The sequence below is a fragment of the Oxyura jamaicensis genome, chromosome 7 (genome assembly GCF_011077185.1).
Source record: "Oxyura jamaicensis isolate SHBP4307 breed ruddy duck chromosome 7, BPBGC_Ojam_1.0, whole genome shotgun sequence".
NCBI lineage: Eukaryota > Metazoa > Chordata > Aves > Anseriformes > Anatidae > Oxyura > Oxyura jamaicensis.
The window spans coordinates 3,388,721-3,407,520 of NC_048899.1; the positions used below are offsets into that span (position 1 = coordinate 3,388,721).

The 18,800-nt window shown below is 45.0% G+C and overlaps 1 protein-coding gene across 1 annotated transcript in view; it reads left to right on the forward strand.

Moving 5' to 3' along the window:
- TMEFF2 (transmembrane protein with EGF like and two follistatin like domains 2) overlaps positions 1-18,800 on the forward strand; it is a 117,275-nt gene that overhangs the window by 72,079 nt on the left and 26,396 nt on the right. The window contains exons 6-7 of the mRNA XM_035330852.1: positions 16,383-16,531; positions 17,402-17,461. Of these exons, the coding sequence (XP_035186743.1) occupies positions 16,383-16,531; positions 17,402-17,461 (209 nt within the window). The remainder of the gene's footprint in view (positions 1-16,382; positions 16,532-17,401; positions 17,462-18,800) is intronic.

Below are 18,800 nucleotides of genomic sequence, written 5' to 3' on the forward strand. Positions count from 1 at the left end.
GGAGAAGAGGGGAATGAATGAATGAATGATGAACATCATAACTGGGACCTGTGTTGGGCAGCATCCAGACAGGGCATCCATGTGATGTTGGTCAGGCATGACATTATAAACATTTCTGCTAGTCAGTGAAGCAGCTTGGGAATATGGTGATCCGTTTGTGCTCATTTTGGTTTGGTCTTGCCAGGCTTCCAATAACCTCTTGTTCTAGTCTTTAAAAAATACCAAGCGAACAAGCCACAGAAGTCTTGCTCTGTTTTCTGTTACCAAAAGAAATTGTTGTGTTAAAACAGGAACAAGATGCATCTTGGTTACAGGTTTGCAATAACGCAAAGAGATTTGCGCGGGTGAAAGTGCTTAATTTTGACTTTGTTTAAGGAAATTACTTCTGGTGTCAGGATTTTTGCTGTCTCCTTGACCAGTTATCCTTGAGAGTTTGGTGGTGCGGTGTTGAAACAAAATGGTGGTTAAATTAATAGATCAAAATCCACAGTCTGATGCTCATGTTTTCATAATTAAGTGCACTTTCAAGTTGGAAGGCAGCAGAAGAGAGGGGCGAGGAATAAAATTAGCTACCAGATAACGTTATTAATCACAAGTACCGTGTAGCAGTGTTTATTTTTTTTCCAGAAATAGCTCGATACAAGAGCCGGATCCAACTTACCCCAGTAACGTTCCCACTACAGCTTCTGCAACTAATTCCTCCCCTTTGAAACAGCTTGGCTTATACAGAGCAGCGGAATAACTGCAGGAGCTGGAGTTCTCAATCTGTATTGACAGGCAGTCGTTCTGCAGGGGAAGATGCTTCTCAGGGCGGGAAGCAGGGAAGGGCATTTGCTGGGAAGATGTTAAAAGGCAGTAAAGCAGATTTCCAACCCGAAGTAAAAAGACCGTGCAAAGCCTGTTAAAGGTCCGCTTTGAAGTAAACAACTTCATACGCCACAACAGAGCTCTGCTTTCCTGTCCCTGCCCCCTGATTAGTCGTGGATAAGCGTCTTTCTAAAAAATGAGCCTTCTGGGTGTTAGTTCTTTGTTATTCCTATTTCTGGAATAAAAGCGGGCCGTGTGTGGGGAGCCTAGATCCCTCTTTCCAATGTACATTAATTGAATTTCCGTGTTTGGCACCAGATAGTTATATCCTGGTGCACTTCCCCCCTCTCCCTGCAAAGATGCAGTGTGCAGAAAATGCCCTTAAATTAAATGGGAAACGAAATTCCAGTTTATTACTCGATCGATGCTTTTACACCTGTCTAGTTTCAGATGTAAGCAGGGCTCCTCTGGTTATCTCAGCCGACTGATGGGGCTTCTAAAAGTCCCCATGAGGTCAGGGTTCCCGGCAGCCCCAGAGCTGCTGTTCCGGGGTGAGAAGCCCGGCACTGGCGGTGTTCCCTATCCATCAGGGGGGTGCAGGATCCGTGCCCAGTCCACTCCCGGTAATGGGGACGCACACTTGGCAGCAGAGCCAGACCTTAGAGAGCTGGAGATGCGAGGCTGGCTGTTTGCCTAATATTTCTAGGGTGTCAGAGCAGATCAGAGGAGAGAGCACAGGTGTGATAGCAGATGTGGTTGGGCTGCTGATGATTTACAGCGACAATTAACATTATTCTGCATTGCCACAGTCTGTTATTTTGCAGCCCCGTGTCTCGGTTTAACTCTTTTTTTGTTGTTATTCATTGCCAATTGTCACTCAGCTGAATTGTGCTATTGTAGTGTGTCACCATTATTTTAAAATCGTTCTATTTGCTTAAAGCCGACGTGTTAATGGCTAGACTCCTGGGATTTCGGTAGGGTTTTGCCACGTAAAAGACATCTCGAAGGGCTAAGATACGTGTGTGAACATTTTCTGGAAAGTACGAAGAAAAGGCAGAAAAGAACCATCTGTAATAACAGGTTTTCTGCGGCATGGTAAAACACACATATATTATTATCCTATTCTGCAGTCTAATATCACAAGAGTGAATGCAATTTGGCATTCCATTAGTGAATCTCTTTCTCTGGGTTAAAAACAAAGACTGTTCAGTTGAAAGTCTTTAACATCTTGCTACTTTAATATGTGAAAGCTTCTTGTCACTAAGAAGATCGTGTATTACTGGCATTATTCCCACCTTTAATGCATTTTGCACCAGTGAGCTTCATGAATATTTAAAGCAGGGCAGTGGCTATGCTCTTTAGCACTGGATTGCAATCTATTGGTAAATCAGACATTTGGTGTTGCTTACTTTGGGTTTTATTTCTGAGCTGCCTAAGGAATAATTGATTTTGTAAGACAGGGCTACTCAACATAACACCCCGAGAGATATACTTAAAAGGAAATGAAGAATGAAGCGGAACGCTCTGAACAGTGGTGTGTTTCTAAGATCTTCCAAAAAGCATCCATGAAATACTCACTCACTGTATATAAATAGTACTCACCAAATGGAGTGCCTGCTCATCTGCTAAAGTGGCTTAGTGTCAGTGCATAACCACGTCAAAAAACTAGATTCCAGTATCAATCTCCTCCTTATGAGCCACCAAGGAAATAAGAGCACTCCACACCGGGCAAGCTGTGGTTTGGATGGATACTGGGCAGCTATTCCAGAGGTCCACGATATGTCCAAGCGGAGGGAGATAAATAATAGCAAAAATCCCTCTGTTTAAATTTCCTTTTGGAAGACACAGAGAAGAGAGGACAGGAGTGTTTTCTTAAAGCAAGATTAAAGCCTACAAACCTCTGACTTGTAGAGTTAATCAAAATCAGAATGATGAATTGGGGTTAGATATGCGTGCTTTTCCTTTGAATTTCAAAATCAGAAGGTCAGCCAGCCAGCAGCAGAGACTCAAAATGCAGGATTGCCCGGGATGAGATGCAGTTTGCTCGCAGTAAGGAGACGCAGAGATGTCCAACGCGCTCGGGAGAGAGTGCCCTGCAGCCTGGCAGTGTCCAAGGAGGTCATCCCTACAGATTTCTCCTCTGCCTTCCCCGCAGGAGGAGGCGAGGCAGCAGCGTGCCTGGCCACAGGTACCTGACCTCGCATGGGCTGCACAGGGCTCTGCAGCATGGCACACTGGATGCCTAGCGCAGAGGAGGCAAGTCCCTCAGATCCCACTTCCTCCACCCTCGGATCTGGGGAGGGCAGCAGCTTTCCCTAAGTGCTTGATGCCTGGCCCAGAAGGGCAGAAAGGATGGCAGCCTTCCTGAGCTGCTGAGCATGGTGAAGGAAGGGACGAGGCTCTCCTGCGTGACGTGCAGCCAGGTGGTATTCCCAAGGGAGGCGGTGGAGTTGCAGCACGTCCCTTGCGTCCTGTGCTTCTTTCCACATGGCTGAGACAATAAACTCCACTTACCCACAGCAAACAGACGCTCAAGATGTATTAAGAAGATGAACTGTTCCAGTCTTTTGTTTCATATCTTACTGCTAATCACTGATGAATATATATATATATATATATATATATATAGTGGGGGCATGCTCCTGTACAACAGGCAGGCAATCCACGGCACGTGAGGATGGTGAAACTGCTTTCTCATGCAAGGAGACTGCACTGTACATGAAAGATATCTGTGCAAATCATGCAGCTGCCATCAACCACTACCCCCGTAATCAATACTGCTCCAACGATCAATATTTATCTTTATTATAGTATAGAAAGAAAACACATAAAAGAAACGAATGATTTTGCCAGCTTCTCAGTCCACCCAGCAATTAGGTCAGTCAGCTTTGGGTCCCTTCCCCCTTCCATCAGTTGCTCTCATCGAAAGCATCTGCAAACAAGATGCTGTACTACTATAAAGTACTAAAAGGTAGTTGGAAAGCTCACATACATTACACGGGTATTGGCTGCTTCATGTTCAGCAGTGTGTATAATAACTGTGTGTGACCTACTTGTTCCAGATGCAGAAACAGCGAGCTACTTTAACATCTGCAATGTCCCGTGCATTATACAGTGGCTATAGGGCAGTTTCCTGCCGCTTGCCTTTCTCTTCTAGAGAAAGTGGTAGGTCTTAAAACATGGTGGTTGGATTCATGGTTCAAATAAACACAGAAATGGAATTAAATAATTAAAATCCGCAATCTTGCAAAGGCTAAGGTTTCTGCTTAACTTGAGATCATACCTAAGGCGTAAAACACGGTTGCCGCTGCATAGATCTTCATGGGGAGCACGGTAGTCACGTCTAATAACAGGAAAGCAAAGGCACTGCAGCATGCAGCCTTTGCATTGCACAACAGGAGACGACCAAGCAGCTTACACCCTCTGAGGATCTTAGCCCTGGCCTAGTAGCAGAGCTGCCTCTGCTGTCTGGCACGATTCCTCTCAGGTTCCTCGCTGGCAAGCTACTGAGGTATTGTAGGTATCTTTCAGCAGACAGTTTGAACTTAAAACCAGCCCAGGTTAGTGCCCAGCCACGTCCTGAGAAAGATTCCCCCTGGCTTTAAAAGGGCCTTAGATCAAGACGTGATTTTCTCCTTTCTCAGTGATGAATCCATAGAAAGAGCAAAGGAAGATACGGGGAACAAGAAGTTATATTTATCTTCAGAGAGCATTTCTCTAAAAGCAGCTTATGGTCCAGTCTTTTTTGAGGAGGGGGAGGCAGGAACGAGCACATTGTATTTCTATGTTGAATGCACTAGTGGCTTGGCCAGAAAGAAGTAATGCTTGGAAAATTGATGGCTTGTTTGGACATCTGCTGAAGTTGTTTTACTCCGCATACATTTTGTTTGGTTTTAGTCTAAAACAGACATTTTTTCCCAGTCAGGTAAGTTTCCAAAAATCAGCTTACCATCTTTACATCCTATATCCTGTGCCAAAGTATCCTATTTAATTTGGAAGTGAGACTTTGGTCCCGAACTCCCACAGGTTGCTGCTTTGGGGAATTTGACCTTTCCATCCACTGAGTGACCACAGTCCTTCAGACCATTATGCTCACTTGACAAGCTCCTGCCTTTCCAGATTCTCAAGATTTATTTTCTTAATAACATCCTTTAAAAAAAAAATGGCTTTAACATAAGCCAAGATTGTCTAGAGTTACTTATACTTCATAGTGTTTTATTAGCAATACACTTTGGAGCAGTCTGGTAAATAATTCAGCCTACCCAAAGAAAGTGACTGTATTTTCTCTATGCATCAAGGAAGTCTGTCATATAGACTATACATCATGGCTCTAAATGTTCTCAGATAAATGCAAAACTGCATTGTGTTCCATCTGTACTATTCACCCAAGTAGGTCTTTTAGGGACCCTGGATGATACATACATTTTTTATCTTTTGCAATTACAGCAAAACTCACCATGTGTCCAGGGGATAACGTTCTACGCAGCCATAAGGCTTATAGATTTTTATCCTTTCAGATGCTTGGTCCAGACTTGGTTTTCAGTTTCAGGGGGTGAACTTCCAGCTGATGGAAGTCAATGAAAGTTATTCCACTGACTTGAAAGAGGCAAATATTCTCTCCCAGTATCGTAAACATGGAATAATTTCTTGGTAGCCAGTGACGCCTTTCACTGGCAGAAGGGAGAAGAGACTCATACACAGTTGTTCACAGAGTGCAAACTTGGAAATTGTGATGATAAAAGCAGAATTTGGCTTACAGACTGCTTCAGTTGCTTCAGAGGAAATATTGATTTGTGAAAAGCCAAAAATAGCTTCTGAGATTTTTTTTGTTTTGTTTCCTTGTCTTATCATCTTTCAATGCTCCTGTAGTAGCAAGACACAAATTCTTCTGAAATTTAAGGGGGGAATAGCTTATAAGGCATGTAGAGCTGTCACCTGTCTTTACAATGATTAGTCTTTTCAACTTAAAGTAAAAGTAAAAACTGCAATTTTAAAGCGTGGCTCAAAATAGCCAAGTTTTCGTGTCAGGTTTACACGGCCAAGGGGCCCACCGCTGCATTCCTGTGGACACGAGGCACGGAGGCAGCAGAGGGGTGGGTGGGCACGGCAGGGAATGCTGGGGACGGACTGGAAGAGGACAGAGGGCTGCGGAAAAGTTGGGAGGCGACCTAAAGCTGGCTCCCAGCCGCTCTGCTTTGCTGTTTGCTGGGCAGCACAGAGAAGCCACCATGGATTTTGGAGGCTTTACCTGTGGGCAGTGCAGAGGTCCTCTTCTCCGGTGCTTGCTCTGCCTGAGCCTCCCCAGGCAGCGTGTGGCAGGCGCATTAAACGTTCACAATTTTCCTTCACGTTTCTCCCACAAGCTGTGACTGCGTCTTTCAGTCCTTGGTAGGAAAGCGTAGCAGTGTTCTGAGTGCACACCTTTATTTGCATTTGAAGGAAAGGTTTAGGCAGGCTATTTCTTGCTCTCGCTGTAATGCAGGGCGTCGTGCAGACCATGCCCAGCCCTGCTGCTTTGTGTGCGGCACACAAAAGGGCCCCGTCTGACTTTGCAGAGCTGTGCACAGGTGCTCCTGGCCAAAGCCACCACCCGGTCGTGCAACCCCATGTCTGGGAGACCCTGGGCTCACCAGATTGCGAGAGTGCACATAAGGGATAATACGATAATGCACATCAAATATTAATGTGCATTGACACATAATCACCTGTGTACATCAGGGCATTACTGCATGGAAGAACAAGTGCACAGACCTGGAGGAGCAAGGCATTTTTGCACCTTTTTCGTATTTCCTGTTTAGTGCTGCCTTTTTTGTTACTTAAAAATAAGCTTTCTTTGCTCCCCAGCCCCACATTTAGCCAAAGCCGTGCCCTGGTAGTAAACTGCAAGGTGCCTTCATGACAGCCTATTTAGTCTCAATAAAAAGCCGATTGGCTTAATGCGCAATCAAGAAAGGAGTGACATTTATTGCTTCAGTTTTATGATGCTGTGAACTGAGCAAGATTTGGAGTCTTACAGTGCCTTCAGGGGGCAGGAGATCACCAGCAATGAATTGTATTTATATCTTTTCCAATTTCCTACTAGCATTTTAGCAATAAATAGGCTGTGTTGTTATTGGGTTTTATGTAAGTATGTTTACGAAAGCAGGGATACAACTTTGTAGTTCAGAATTACAAGTGTCGGCTAAATAGATCAGCAGAGAGAATAACTACGTAAAGCACTGGGAAAGCACTTTCCAATTTATTATCAAATGTCTTAATAGAACACTTCATCTCTTCCGTCCCACTTTATGTTAACTATTAAATTAAAACTACATCCGTCGCAGAAGGCCGGCGGCTCCTTCACGCGCCCATGTTAGAACATCAAGGCCATGATGTGTTCACACATCCGAGCCATTAAAAATACATCCCATGCATTAAATATCAGCCTGGCGAAAGCTCAATACCGGCCGAAGCACAGGGCTGACCTCAGGCTGGCAGGTGTCCCTTCCCCACAGCAGCCATCCCCTGCCCCGCTCCTCGGGGAGCCCGCCGCGACGCCGGTCCTTCCCCACGTGTGCTTGCAGGATGCGGGCGGTTCTCTAGAAAGCAAATCGCAGCTAAAAGCCTGCGTGGGATGTGCCCAGACACAAAGACTTAATTGCTGTCTCTCGGTCTGCCGGTTTTGTAGCGAAGGCCTCCCACGCTGAGGCGCTCCTGGGACACGTGTCCCTCTGGGAGGTGCAGGTGGGTGGCACTGCTCCGTGTCCCACACCTGAACAGGGTTACTTCTACAGCAGCTTTCAGCTACAGAAAAAAAAGGGTTTCTTAGAAAAAAAAAAAAAAGAGGGTTAGCAGCGCTCTCTCCTTGTACGTGTGAAGCGATTTGCTCCAAGCTGGACAGGTCCCAGTCTCATACCTGTGGGCTGCACCAAGATCTCATTTCACCACTGTACGGGATGACACGAGGTTATCTTGTGTTATTTCCATCAGCGCAGGAGGTGCAAAGCCCGGAGGAGAGCCTGCAGTACCTTCCTAAAATTTCATTAAATAGCTAGACCGGATTTTATTTTGTAATTGAAGTCAGCCTACTTGCTGAGCAGCCAGTTCAGATGGTCCTGCCTCGGGCAGGTCTCCTCAGAAGCGGGAGGCACGGGTCTTTGAGGACACAGAGCAGTCTGTGGTGAGGGTTAGTCTGATGCTGCACGTGTGAAGGAAGCCTCTACAAGGAGGAATTAGTTTACCATGGTTTTCATCTCACTGGTGATGCAAAGGTCACTCATAGTCTTGCCTTCCCCACTGGCAGTGAATGTCTCACATGCTGTGTGGGATGGGGCTTGTGACACACAGGCATTCATCCTTTCAGTCCCTCTCGTAAATCAAGGCCCACTTTCAGAAATAACTTCTAGCGTCGTTAACAGAGCTGTTACGTGGAAGCATAAACCCGAAATTTGCCACGGGTCCCAGCCCAGCGGGTGCCACGCTTCTTGGTGAGCGTGGCCAGGCCCGTGCCAGGACCCGCAGCAAGGCCGCTGTCCCCCGCTTCCCGACGGGCCTCGCAGGCCGGGGTGAACCGCGGGGACCCATCGGAACAACTCCCGTCTGAGTGTTGGCTGCACAGCTGGAGCCAGCGGGATCAGCAGGAGGAGCACACAGCGGTAAAACGTTGGTGAGGGACAGCCTCAAATGTTTACAGAGGGAGAGGAGGAGTCGGCAAAGCTTTGTTTTAACACGGGCTGTAGAGACGTGAAGGACACCAAGTGAAGGCAAGCCATAAGAACGCGTTTGTTTTACTCTTCGTGCTTTAAATAAACTTCACGTATTAGATATCTGCAGACACTTGAACTGGCAATGAACAGAATTAGAAATTTCTTCTCTAGTCACACAGCTAGGGTGAGGATTTTTCCATTGCACTTCAAACCCAGTGATCAACCTCATAATTCTCTGTGTTTAAAGCATCCAGTCTAGCAACAACTATCGTGCTCAACTTAATTCCTTGTAAAGGGAAACAATAGTAAAAAAAAAAAAAAATTAAGTGAAACATTTATTTTGCCCTAAAGGTGTTAGTATACAATTCAATGTGCTGTTGAGGGCACCGGAGACATCAGGAAGCCAGATGAAGGTCATATTATAATTGGTGCTTTGAATTGTAAGAGGGAAGCAAAGGTGAAGCTTGTGATGTTTCCTACAGAAAACTTAGTACAGAAAGTTATGAAAATGAAAGAAAAGAAAGGGGGTTTAGGAATCTGCTTGCAGCATCTCACACAGCAAATGAAGGCAGCCGTTTCACAAGCTCCAGCCACCAGGCTGAAGCCTTGGAAAACGATGGAGTGTGGGACCAGCTCCTCACCGGGGCAGGCTGGTCCAGCACAGTGGAGGAGCTGGCACCCAGACGGCACTCATAAAACCTTTTGAAACAACCTCCATGAGCTGTCATTGTGGCAATTTCAGAGCAAACGTGCTCTGAAAAATGCCTCCCTTTTTTGAGCATTGCTGGTCACTCCCTGCTCTCCAGCAGCAGTGTGGCAGCTGTACAGCGATTACCCCAGCTCCTGGCTCCGTGCTCCTGCTAGGCTCACAAAATATGTTGCATTTGGTATGCAGGGAAGGACAGTAATAAATGTATTCTCCACTTTAGTGCATTTTAGCTTGACATATGTCCAGTAAACAACATTTCGGGCTCTTGCAGTCCAACAACAACAAAAAAAAACACCTGATTATTCAGCGCTTCCTTCTGTTATGATGCTTTGGGGTCCTTCAAATCATTTTCATTATGCACTACATAATAATAAAACTCTCTATGCAGGATGCTGATAATTCCTTGCATGGTCTCTGTGATTTCTAATTGTTTGAATAACAGCATGCTATTGAAATGCCATGCAGAAACATTGCATCACCCTGAGGGAATCAAGCTTTTCTGCTTTTACTTGGGGTGAAGATAAACGTTTGAACAGTCGAAATAGGTAAAATATCCTAGGGAAGCCACTGTGAGAAGTAGACGTGCTCAGAGCAGAAGCCAGGCTGCAAAGGACAAAAAGGAAAAATAAATAAATAACTAGATAACACTGAATGGAAGGCACTCAAAGAAAGCCACGCTTTTTTTTTTCTCTTGTGATCTTAAAGCAGAAGAGAAGCACCAGCAGACCCAGGAAAGTAATATCGCATGCTATTTTTGCGCTGCCATTATAAAATATGTATTGTTTATTGTTCTGCACTGCAGCTAAAGTTTTGCATCTGCCTCAAAAATAAAGTTTGTTTTGAAGTAGACTTGCGGCATCTCTACTAAGCCTTTCAATGATGCTTTTAAGAGCACAGTAATAGGATTTCAATCTTCCAGCGTGCACAGGCAGGTGTTAAGGTATAATTCATAGAATTAGGTAAAAATTGTGTCTGTGCATTCTGAATACATGCTTTACATGCTGTTTTATATGGATGTATGTGTGTGTACCTGATATTCAGCCTGCTTCAGTTTTGCCTTCTTCCTGGAGCACAGCTTCGGTGCCATCTTCTTGGGCTGTGTTCTGTAAGCTGCAGAGACCACTGTAGTTCACTTGAGCTTGGCCAAGCTACCAGAAGTCCATATGGACTCAACATCGAGGCTTCCAGGACATTGGAGTATGATTTACCTCTCTGCAAAATGTATGTATTAACACCAAATCATGGTGACTCTAGGTCTGTGTGAGATCAGTGGTCCACTGATGGCCTGCTGCTGAAATGGAGGTGCGCGCAAGCCCCCCAAAGGAATCCAGCTGCTGAGCTGCCCTGATTTGGTGAGGATGGTAGCAGAGGTGACCTGTAAAGGGCTCTATCAGGCAGTGTGTTTTAACAAGGCACGATGCAACAGCACAGAGATGGTCTGAACAGCAGAGGCAATAGAGGCGGGTGAGCACGGACCTGCCCAGCCTGGTTAACCTCGCCAGCCCCTGCTCAGAACTGGTGGAAGTATCTCCACGTGGGACTGTGTTGAGATGTATTCAACATGCCCAAAGCTGCCCGGGTAGGTGAGCACTCCTGCCTGCCTCCTGACACCCAGCTGAACCACGCTGCAATGCCTGTTGGAGTATGGAGGCATAATGTTCAGCCTGGCTTCGTTTCAACTAGCCTGCTGGTAATGTCAACAAAGGTGCCCTGTCTACCAAAAAGAAAAACCTTGCAGGAATCCAAATGATGAAGAAAGCATTTGGGAGTGATTGCGGGGCTCTCAGTGCAGGCATACCCTGCCAGGTTAGCTTTAAATGGCCATTTAATGTCCGATTTGGAGGGGCAGGGGCTTGGAGAGGAAACTACTGGTATCCGACCAGAAATTTGAGTTTCTGATCACTGCTTTCTAGTCAGAACAGAGGAGGGTAAGAAATCTCACTGGTGGAAATATCATAAATGTACAACAAGCGTGTTTTTATTTATACACTGCTTTATGGCAAAGGGAAGGCTTTGGGCTTTTTTATGCTGCAAAATGTTGTTGTTTTTTTTCCTTGCTTTTTTATTTTTGCCTGGAGAAAATATACGACATGTTTAAAATGACTGCAGAATGGAACATCGCTTTCCCTGTAAAATAGTGTGCACTGAGACATGGCTGGATCTCACACTTGACCAAATTAGCATATGCACTCAAATATCAGAGCTCTGACTAGTAAAAATAACACTGGATTTGCATTTTCACATTTTTAGCTCCCGCTTCCCTGTCTGTTTGGTTTTATGCCTTTTTTCTTGACTGACAATTCTCTTTGTGGCAGATTTATTGCTGTTCTGCTGTTTGGACCCTGTAATCAACTAGACACTTGGCTGAAGACGTTAGTCATTTCATTAAGTACTTTTTGCAGATATCTCAGACACAATTTTCTGTTGCTCTGGTTCCAAAAAGCAAATGACCCATGGCAAGCGAAGTCTGAATATGAATCTTTAATAAACAGAGGTAGTACCAACAGTGCTCTCAGGTTTCCAAACTACGGCGTGCTAATTAAAATATGTTGAATAGGGAAGAGCTGCCATTGCCATCTCGCTCTGACAAAAACATTCCTGCATCTGTTCCCAGTAAAACCGCTCTTTTAGAAGCATGGTCACATTTATCCTTCTTGCTTCCTATCAAGCTACATAAGAAACCTCCCTCATGCTATGTACAGATAGAGCGTAGTAATTTTTTTTAGTTATTTTTCAGTGGTACATTGCTGAAAACAAACACTGAATAGTTGTCTTAGGAGCGGAGATAAAGTGTGGAGTGGGCTTCTTTTTATCATCGCTGTGTCACTAATGATTATACTATATTCATGAACTAAGGAAGTGTAATTATAGCTTTCTCCTGCACTTTATGAGCGAGGAACTATTCTCTCTTTCTATTGAGACACCTCCTTAAAATGCTGTTCCTCACTCCACGGACAGTCCTTCCTAGCTGTGAATCCTCTCTTCAGCAGCATTCTCTCTGCAGGCAAAGCCTCTCTTTGTGCTCGGAGAACAATACCATACGCTATTTGCAGGAGAGTGGGGAGGTGGGAGACCAGGCGCTCACTGCTGTACTCACCCACGGCCGGTTCACTGACCCCATTAATTTTTACAGAGACCAGTTCAGTAGAAAGCCAAGTTGGCAGTTCCAGCTGGCCAAGCAGCATTGCCATCACTTCTGGTTCTTTTTCATGGTCCAGATCTGAATAGAAATGGGCAGCCTCATGGGTTTCTCCATCAGGTCACCAGTCCCACCCCCCTACAGAGACCTTCTAGTTGTGCCTTGATGCGATGTCCTCATTGCAGGGTCTAGCAGTGCCACAAAGAAGCTGTGCCACAAGAGGTACAAAGGCAAATCGCCCAAGGAGGAGCCCAGGTTTGCCAGTTTTCTTAGTTTGTTTTGTTTTTATGCTTTTCTGATCAGCAAAATAACTAAGTGGAGTGTTGGGCTCCTCCAAGATTTTAATCGTATGAAATGGCATAGAATAGAGCAGATAAACGGAATTCATCAGAGACTATCATCATGACCCGGAAGAATAAATGTAAGAAATTGAGCCTTGTTTAATGATTGTTTACAGTGACAGCCCAAATTTTAATCAATGAACGTGTGAGCCCCATTGCTTGCAGGACGCACTGGGCCTGTGGGACAGCATTCAGTATTTTTTCCTTTCTCGGGGGAGCTGCAGGGTATCGGCTGACATCTTAGAAGCACTCCTTCCACACAAATGCTTTTAAAGCTGCTTTTTTTCCCCTGCAGAAAGCATGGGTAAACCTTCCACATGTATTTTGTGTATGCTCTTGGGTACAGTTTCATCCTGTGACCCTTAGGAGACCTCATTAACCTTCTCACAGCTTCTTGAGCCCGAGGAAAAAAACAGCCAGCCTTTGTGCTGCCGAGCTTTCTGCAGTGCTACCCTTAGGAATACGGAAACCAAATGGATTTATTGATGTAACTATAATCGGAAGTCAAAGCCAGGATGATAAAATGGTGAAATGGCCAAATTACTTAAAATCAGAGACGTAGTGCAGGATCTGAAGGACTGAAGGGGGTCTCGCCTGGCCTGGCACCTCACGCAGGGACCCAAGCAGGGACATCACAGCTTGGTTCTCCTCGTCCAGCAGGAGATGGTCGTCATGCTTCAAGAAGTGAAGGCAGCTTTGCCTCCAACGATAGGATTTCATTAAATGCAGTACGCAAAGCGCCACTCGCTTTGTATTTATTCCGTAAGCGATGGCTCCTGCTCCAGGACGATGTGTGCTCTGTGGCGGTGCGTGCCTGGACGTGCACGGTTGCAGTAAAAGCTTCACCTTCTTCCCTGTAATTTGCTCTTCTTGACTTTGTGGGCATGGCTGAAATGGCAGCCTGCTTGTTCCTCTAGTCTGAAGAAAATGTGCTTTAATATACTGTCATTTTCCCTGATAAGATGAACACTATAAATTAAACAGAGTCAGCAACCCAGTACATTAATCTTACTGATGAAATCCTACCTTGAGCTTTTCCTGACATATATTTAATGTTGTCTTAATTGTGCAGCCTTTAAATAGGATTTGTGTGTACAAGTGCAGAAGCCGTAAGAAGCCCCAGCTGCAAGCCAGAAGCTCTCCTCTCGGAGCTGTGCGAGGGGTGGATGACACACAGACCAGGAGATCCTGCTGACGCGTGTATTGCAGTGCTTTTTCATCCCCTATCTAGTCAACCCCAAAACGCGGGCTTCATGGAGGGGTTCCCATAAGACTTGAGCACATAGTGTCATGCAGCAGTTGTCCCTTTCTGGTGTCCCCCAGACACGAGCATCCTGCCATCTGCACGAGTAGCACGTGCTTCATCCTGCTGATACTGGGCAGCTGTAGGCTTCCTGCCTGGTAGGAAAGGTTGGTCTCGCAATTAAGGTTTGAGGTTGAGAAAATCTTTGTTTTCTTCTCACTTTTACTGAGAGAGGTCAGAAAAGTCGTTGGGGAACCTTTTTTTTTTTGGAAGGTATCAAAAGATGCAAACAAATGCCTAATGAGCTCTAAAATGGTCTTTGAAGTCAGTGAGAGAGAGGTCTCTGAGATTTCAGAAATCCCACACAAAATGTTTGCATGCATCTTTAAGCATCTAAACACCTTTAAAAATACATCTCTTAAGTGCCTCACTCTAAGATGAGCTTCGTACGTCCCCTGGGTGTTTTATAAATTGCATCCCAAGTTGCTTAGATTTCCCCTAAAGAGTATCCTTTTGTTTCAATTTTCTCATTGACTTAATTTTCTCTTGACTTGAGACACAATAGATATTAACCCACACTCATTTTTTGTAGCTAGGCGTTGAGTATTGAAGCTGTTCCTTAGCTGGTTTATTACCAAAAAAAAAAGAGCATATGGCTGATTGTGTCCCATCTGAAATGCAAATGCTAGAGCAACGTGGAAAAAAATCCTGATTACTCGAGCAGTAAACGGTTCCTAATGAAGTGAGTTTGACTAAGGTGGGAAGCTGGAAATGACTGCGGGAAGAAACGACGACCGGTAATACTGTGGGGGAGCAGAACATCCTTATTCCACTGATAAGGAGGTTCTTAGGAGAGGGACTGGATGCCTTCTTATATTCTGTATATTCATCAGTGTGGTGAAATTGCTGCACAGGGAGCCAGACTCCCGTCTTCTACTAGTTATGAAACCATTTAATTTAATTTATAGCCTTGGCTTTTCACCTTTGGCCTCTCTTTGGGCTGAAGTTTTCTGTATTTAGTGATCTACCTAATGTAGAGGAAGCCTAAGTGTATACGAGCCGTGGTTCCCCAGGTCTTCATTTCACTGGGCACACTTGCAGAAGCCGGAGACGGAGGGGGGTGATGGAAGAAATCTGACCCACGCCGTCTGATTCCCAGTGATTCCTCCTCCCAAGCCCTTGCCCCCGGAGTTTTTCTGTTGCTGCACTTGCCGTGTCTGACGGTGTCCGAATGCGTGATACGAATGGAAGGGGAACTGCCTTTTAAAAGCTTTCTGAAGTCAAGCAGTGAGGCTGGCAGGCTGGCATTTCCATTACTTCACTTTGAAAAGGCAGAGCCGCGGAGCAGGCACTGTGAGGCTGAGTGCGACCAGCGGGCTGGAGATGGAGCGGCGCTGGCATTGCTCTACCTTAAATGTCAGAAGGAGCCAGCAAGAGTTTAGATAGCAGCGTGTGCACAATTACATGCTCAGAAGAGCCGAAGCGGCTGCCAGGTTAGACCTCTGGCTTTGTCCCCGAGCAGGATGGCCTCGGTGTTAATGTAAGCCTCGCCGAGGCTGAGCTGCCTGGTACAGGGGGTGGAGGATGAAAGATTAGCATTTTGTTCCTCTGTCGATGCCCGAGGGTGGCTGACATCACTGACGATAATGGAACAGGAGAAACCTAAAGAAAAAAGGCTGCGGTGGAAGGCGGTGAAAGTAATTAGGCTTCTCCAACTTCTGAGCAATGGGCAAGGCTCGCTAGGGTGCGGATGTGTCCACGTTAGCATGTTACCTGAGATCCAGACCATGCTTTTGAAGCAAGACCCCCAGCTGTCCTCACCATGCTTTTGGTTCACGTCCTGTAGCAGCCCAGGAGCTCACGAGCTGGGTCATGGCCCTGGAGCTGCACCTGGTGCCTCGCTGGTGCCACCCTCCGTTTTGGCACGGGGGTCGTCCCTGTAGGATGAAATGTGGTTTCAACATCGCTTCTTGTACTATGATCAGAACACCTATAGCTGCCATATTACCTGATCCTAAATTGATCTAATTAATGGATAACACTGATGCTGTGTTACGTACCCCTGCTGTGTGGGCAGCAACTCAACAGAGGTAAATGTTGTGGTTTCTTTAATCTAAGAGGGTACAGCAATGTAAATTACTCATACATACGCTTGGATGTTCTTTGGTTTACAAGGATTTGCCGTTGGTAATGCTGTCATCTAGTTTTCCATCTATAACTCTCTTTTTAACGTGTCCTTTTTCTTGCCTTTGTTTTCTGTGTCTCTCCCCTTTCCCTGCATTCATTTCCATCCAGAAATACAAATGACCTTTCAAGAGAATTTTCCGCTTTCATTCTGTTGATTTGCATCGTTCAGTCAGGAAAATACAAACACTTTTCTTTCCGAGATGCATTTATGATGTCACGAAAGAACTTTCTGATATTAGCCTCTTCTTTTTTCTCTCTTCTGTCTCTTCAGGTGTGTGTGCAACATTGACTGTTCTCAAACCAACTTCAATCCTCTTTGTGCTTCCGATGGGAAATCTTATGATAATGCATGTCAAATCAAAGAGGCATCATGCCAGAAACAGGAGAAAATTGAAGTCATGTCTTTGGGTCGATGTCAAGGTAACGCTCATAACAAAACTCATTTCAAAGAATGTTTTCAATTTTCGTTCAGGGAGGGAAAAAAAAAAAAAAAAGAGAGAGAGAGAGAACTGGGGTTGGCTTCTTATTTGGCACTTCCCGCGTTTCCATTAGACTCCTGTAATGTGTACGGTACGCAGTGCTGGTGCTTGTTTCTCATCTGCTGGGCTCATGGGATGCCAGCAGTGCCTGGAAGGAAATTTTGTTAATACCACATCGAGACTAGCTGTGTTTGCCACGAACACCGTGCTGCTCTGTGCCCAGCTCCCAGGGTGCTGTATCACCTGTGTGACCCTTGAATTGACTTTAAAAACTCTAGCCTGTTCAGAAATAAAAATGAAGGAAATTTGCCTTTAAATAGCTCCTGTAAATAAAGTGTCTACTGGGGCTCGGACAGTTAATAGCTTTTTTCCCCCTTAGCTTCTGACCTATAAATCCTCAGTACATCTACTTACAAGGCCATACTATACCTGTCTATTAAACGCATTCTCATTTATTCCCATTTCTTTAAAGGTAACTGCCCTACGTGACAGTTCATTTCAGGGTACATATTAAAACTCCCCAATTACTTCACGTAGAGCAGAAATGACAAGTCCTGCTTTACGCTGATAGATTTATCCCAGCTGCAATCTGTTGTCACATATTGTTAGAAAAAATGTGTTTTCTTAATGGAAGATACTTCGTGTTTCATTCCAGAAAGCCCGCTCCTGCTGTTTTCACCTGGCAAGCCCAGGGGAGCCCTGCAGCCAGCAGCGGTGCTGTGCGTGGAGGGGATGCTAGGTTTGCACTGGGGCGTATTCAATAGGAAGTGGAGGCTCCCCCAAGCAATTCAACATATTTCTTTTAACACAGATAATACCACAGCAACTACAAAGTCTGAAGATGGGCATTACGCACGGACAGATTATGCAGGTATGGTTCCTATTCCGTGAGAATCACAGTTGGCAAGAACATGTAAGTCGCTTTTCTCCTCTGTTTACCGAGGTGATGTGTCCTCATCTTCGGCTATGGTTTTGTTCGTTTGCGTTAAAAAAACACCGTGTTATTACTTTGTTTTGCTAGGAGCTATCTCCTTAACAAATGGGCTTCTTCCATTTTTGTCAATGTACAGATACTCTGAACATAAAGCACCTGTTCCAGCAGTGGAAATAACAAACGTGGTAAAACCGCTTGCCAGAATTAACAGACATTGATGAAAATTATTGACTTACTATGCATAGAGTATGCATATTCTTTTCATGATATATACAGGCTTAAGAAAGTCAAAATCCAGAGCCTAGCACAGCTGTGATGTGATGAAACATTTCCATAATAGATAAGATTATCTGTCTGTGTTTTACTGTTAAGTTAACAAGGTTCTTGAAATATTTTTTACAGTGGTAAACGGTTTTAATATATTTAGAAGCTACAGTAAAACATAATGGCCAAATAGCCTTATATGGTATTTGAAATTAAAAGCATGAAAATACTAGTGAGGTTCGGGAGGTATTTGCTTTACACCCTTTGCCTCGGAGGATTGATTTAGAAATTGAGTGCGTGCGGGGGTGTGGGTGTGCATGCACTCACACAAATGTTCACAGCTCGTGCTGAGAATTCATGCATTTAGGAAGGTATGGTGAAAATGTGTCAGGTGTTGTATTCACAGCTCGGGTTTGTGAGATTTTTGTATTTCAAAAGGAGGTCTTTCAAGTAGAATAGGTGCCAATTGCTGGGTTTACCTGAGCAGCTCGCTGCATGGCTTAGGTGAGATCCAGCTGACGTTTCACGGGTCTTAATATCTCTTACCATGAGATTAGTTCAGCGTTAATGAATTTGTCTGGCCACCCCTTGTGAGGGCTCTGTGTGCACGATGGCCCTGTGTTGATATAACACCCAACCATTAGAAACTGATTGTTCTGATCCTACTTTAAAAATGGTGCGTGATGATTAAAACATAGAGTTATGAATAAATGAAGGCTCGATGAGCCAGAGGAGCTCGAGGTGTCAGGGTGGCTGCAGGACAAAGCGGCGAAGGAAGAAATTTCTACAGAAAGTGAATGCTGGCATTACTTTCCAAAAGATCAAAGACGTGCCGTGGTCCAGATATTTCCTGCTGCCAAGGAGCCCTTCCACAGGTGAAGAGAGTCATGCACAGAAAGAGAAGTCTGCAGTCAGTTTTCTTAAACGGCTGGAAGGGCTGAGGTTGTTTCTTGGGGTGGGCAGAAATTATGGCAAACTAGACCAAAATGATTTGTTTTGTGTCAGAAATAAG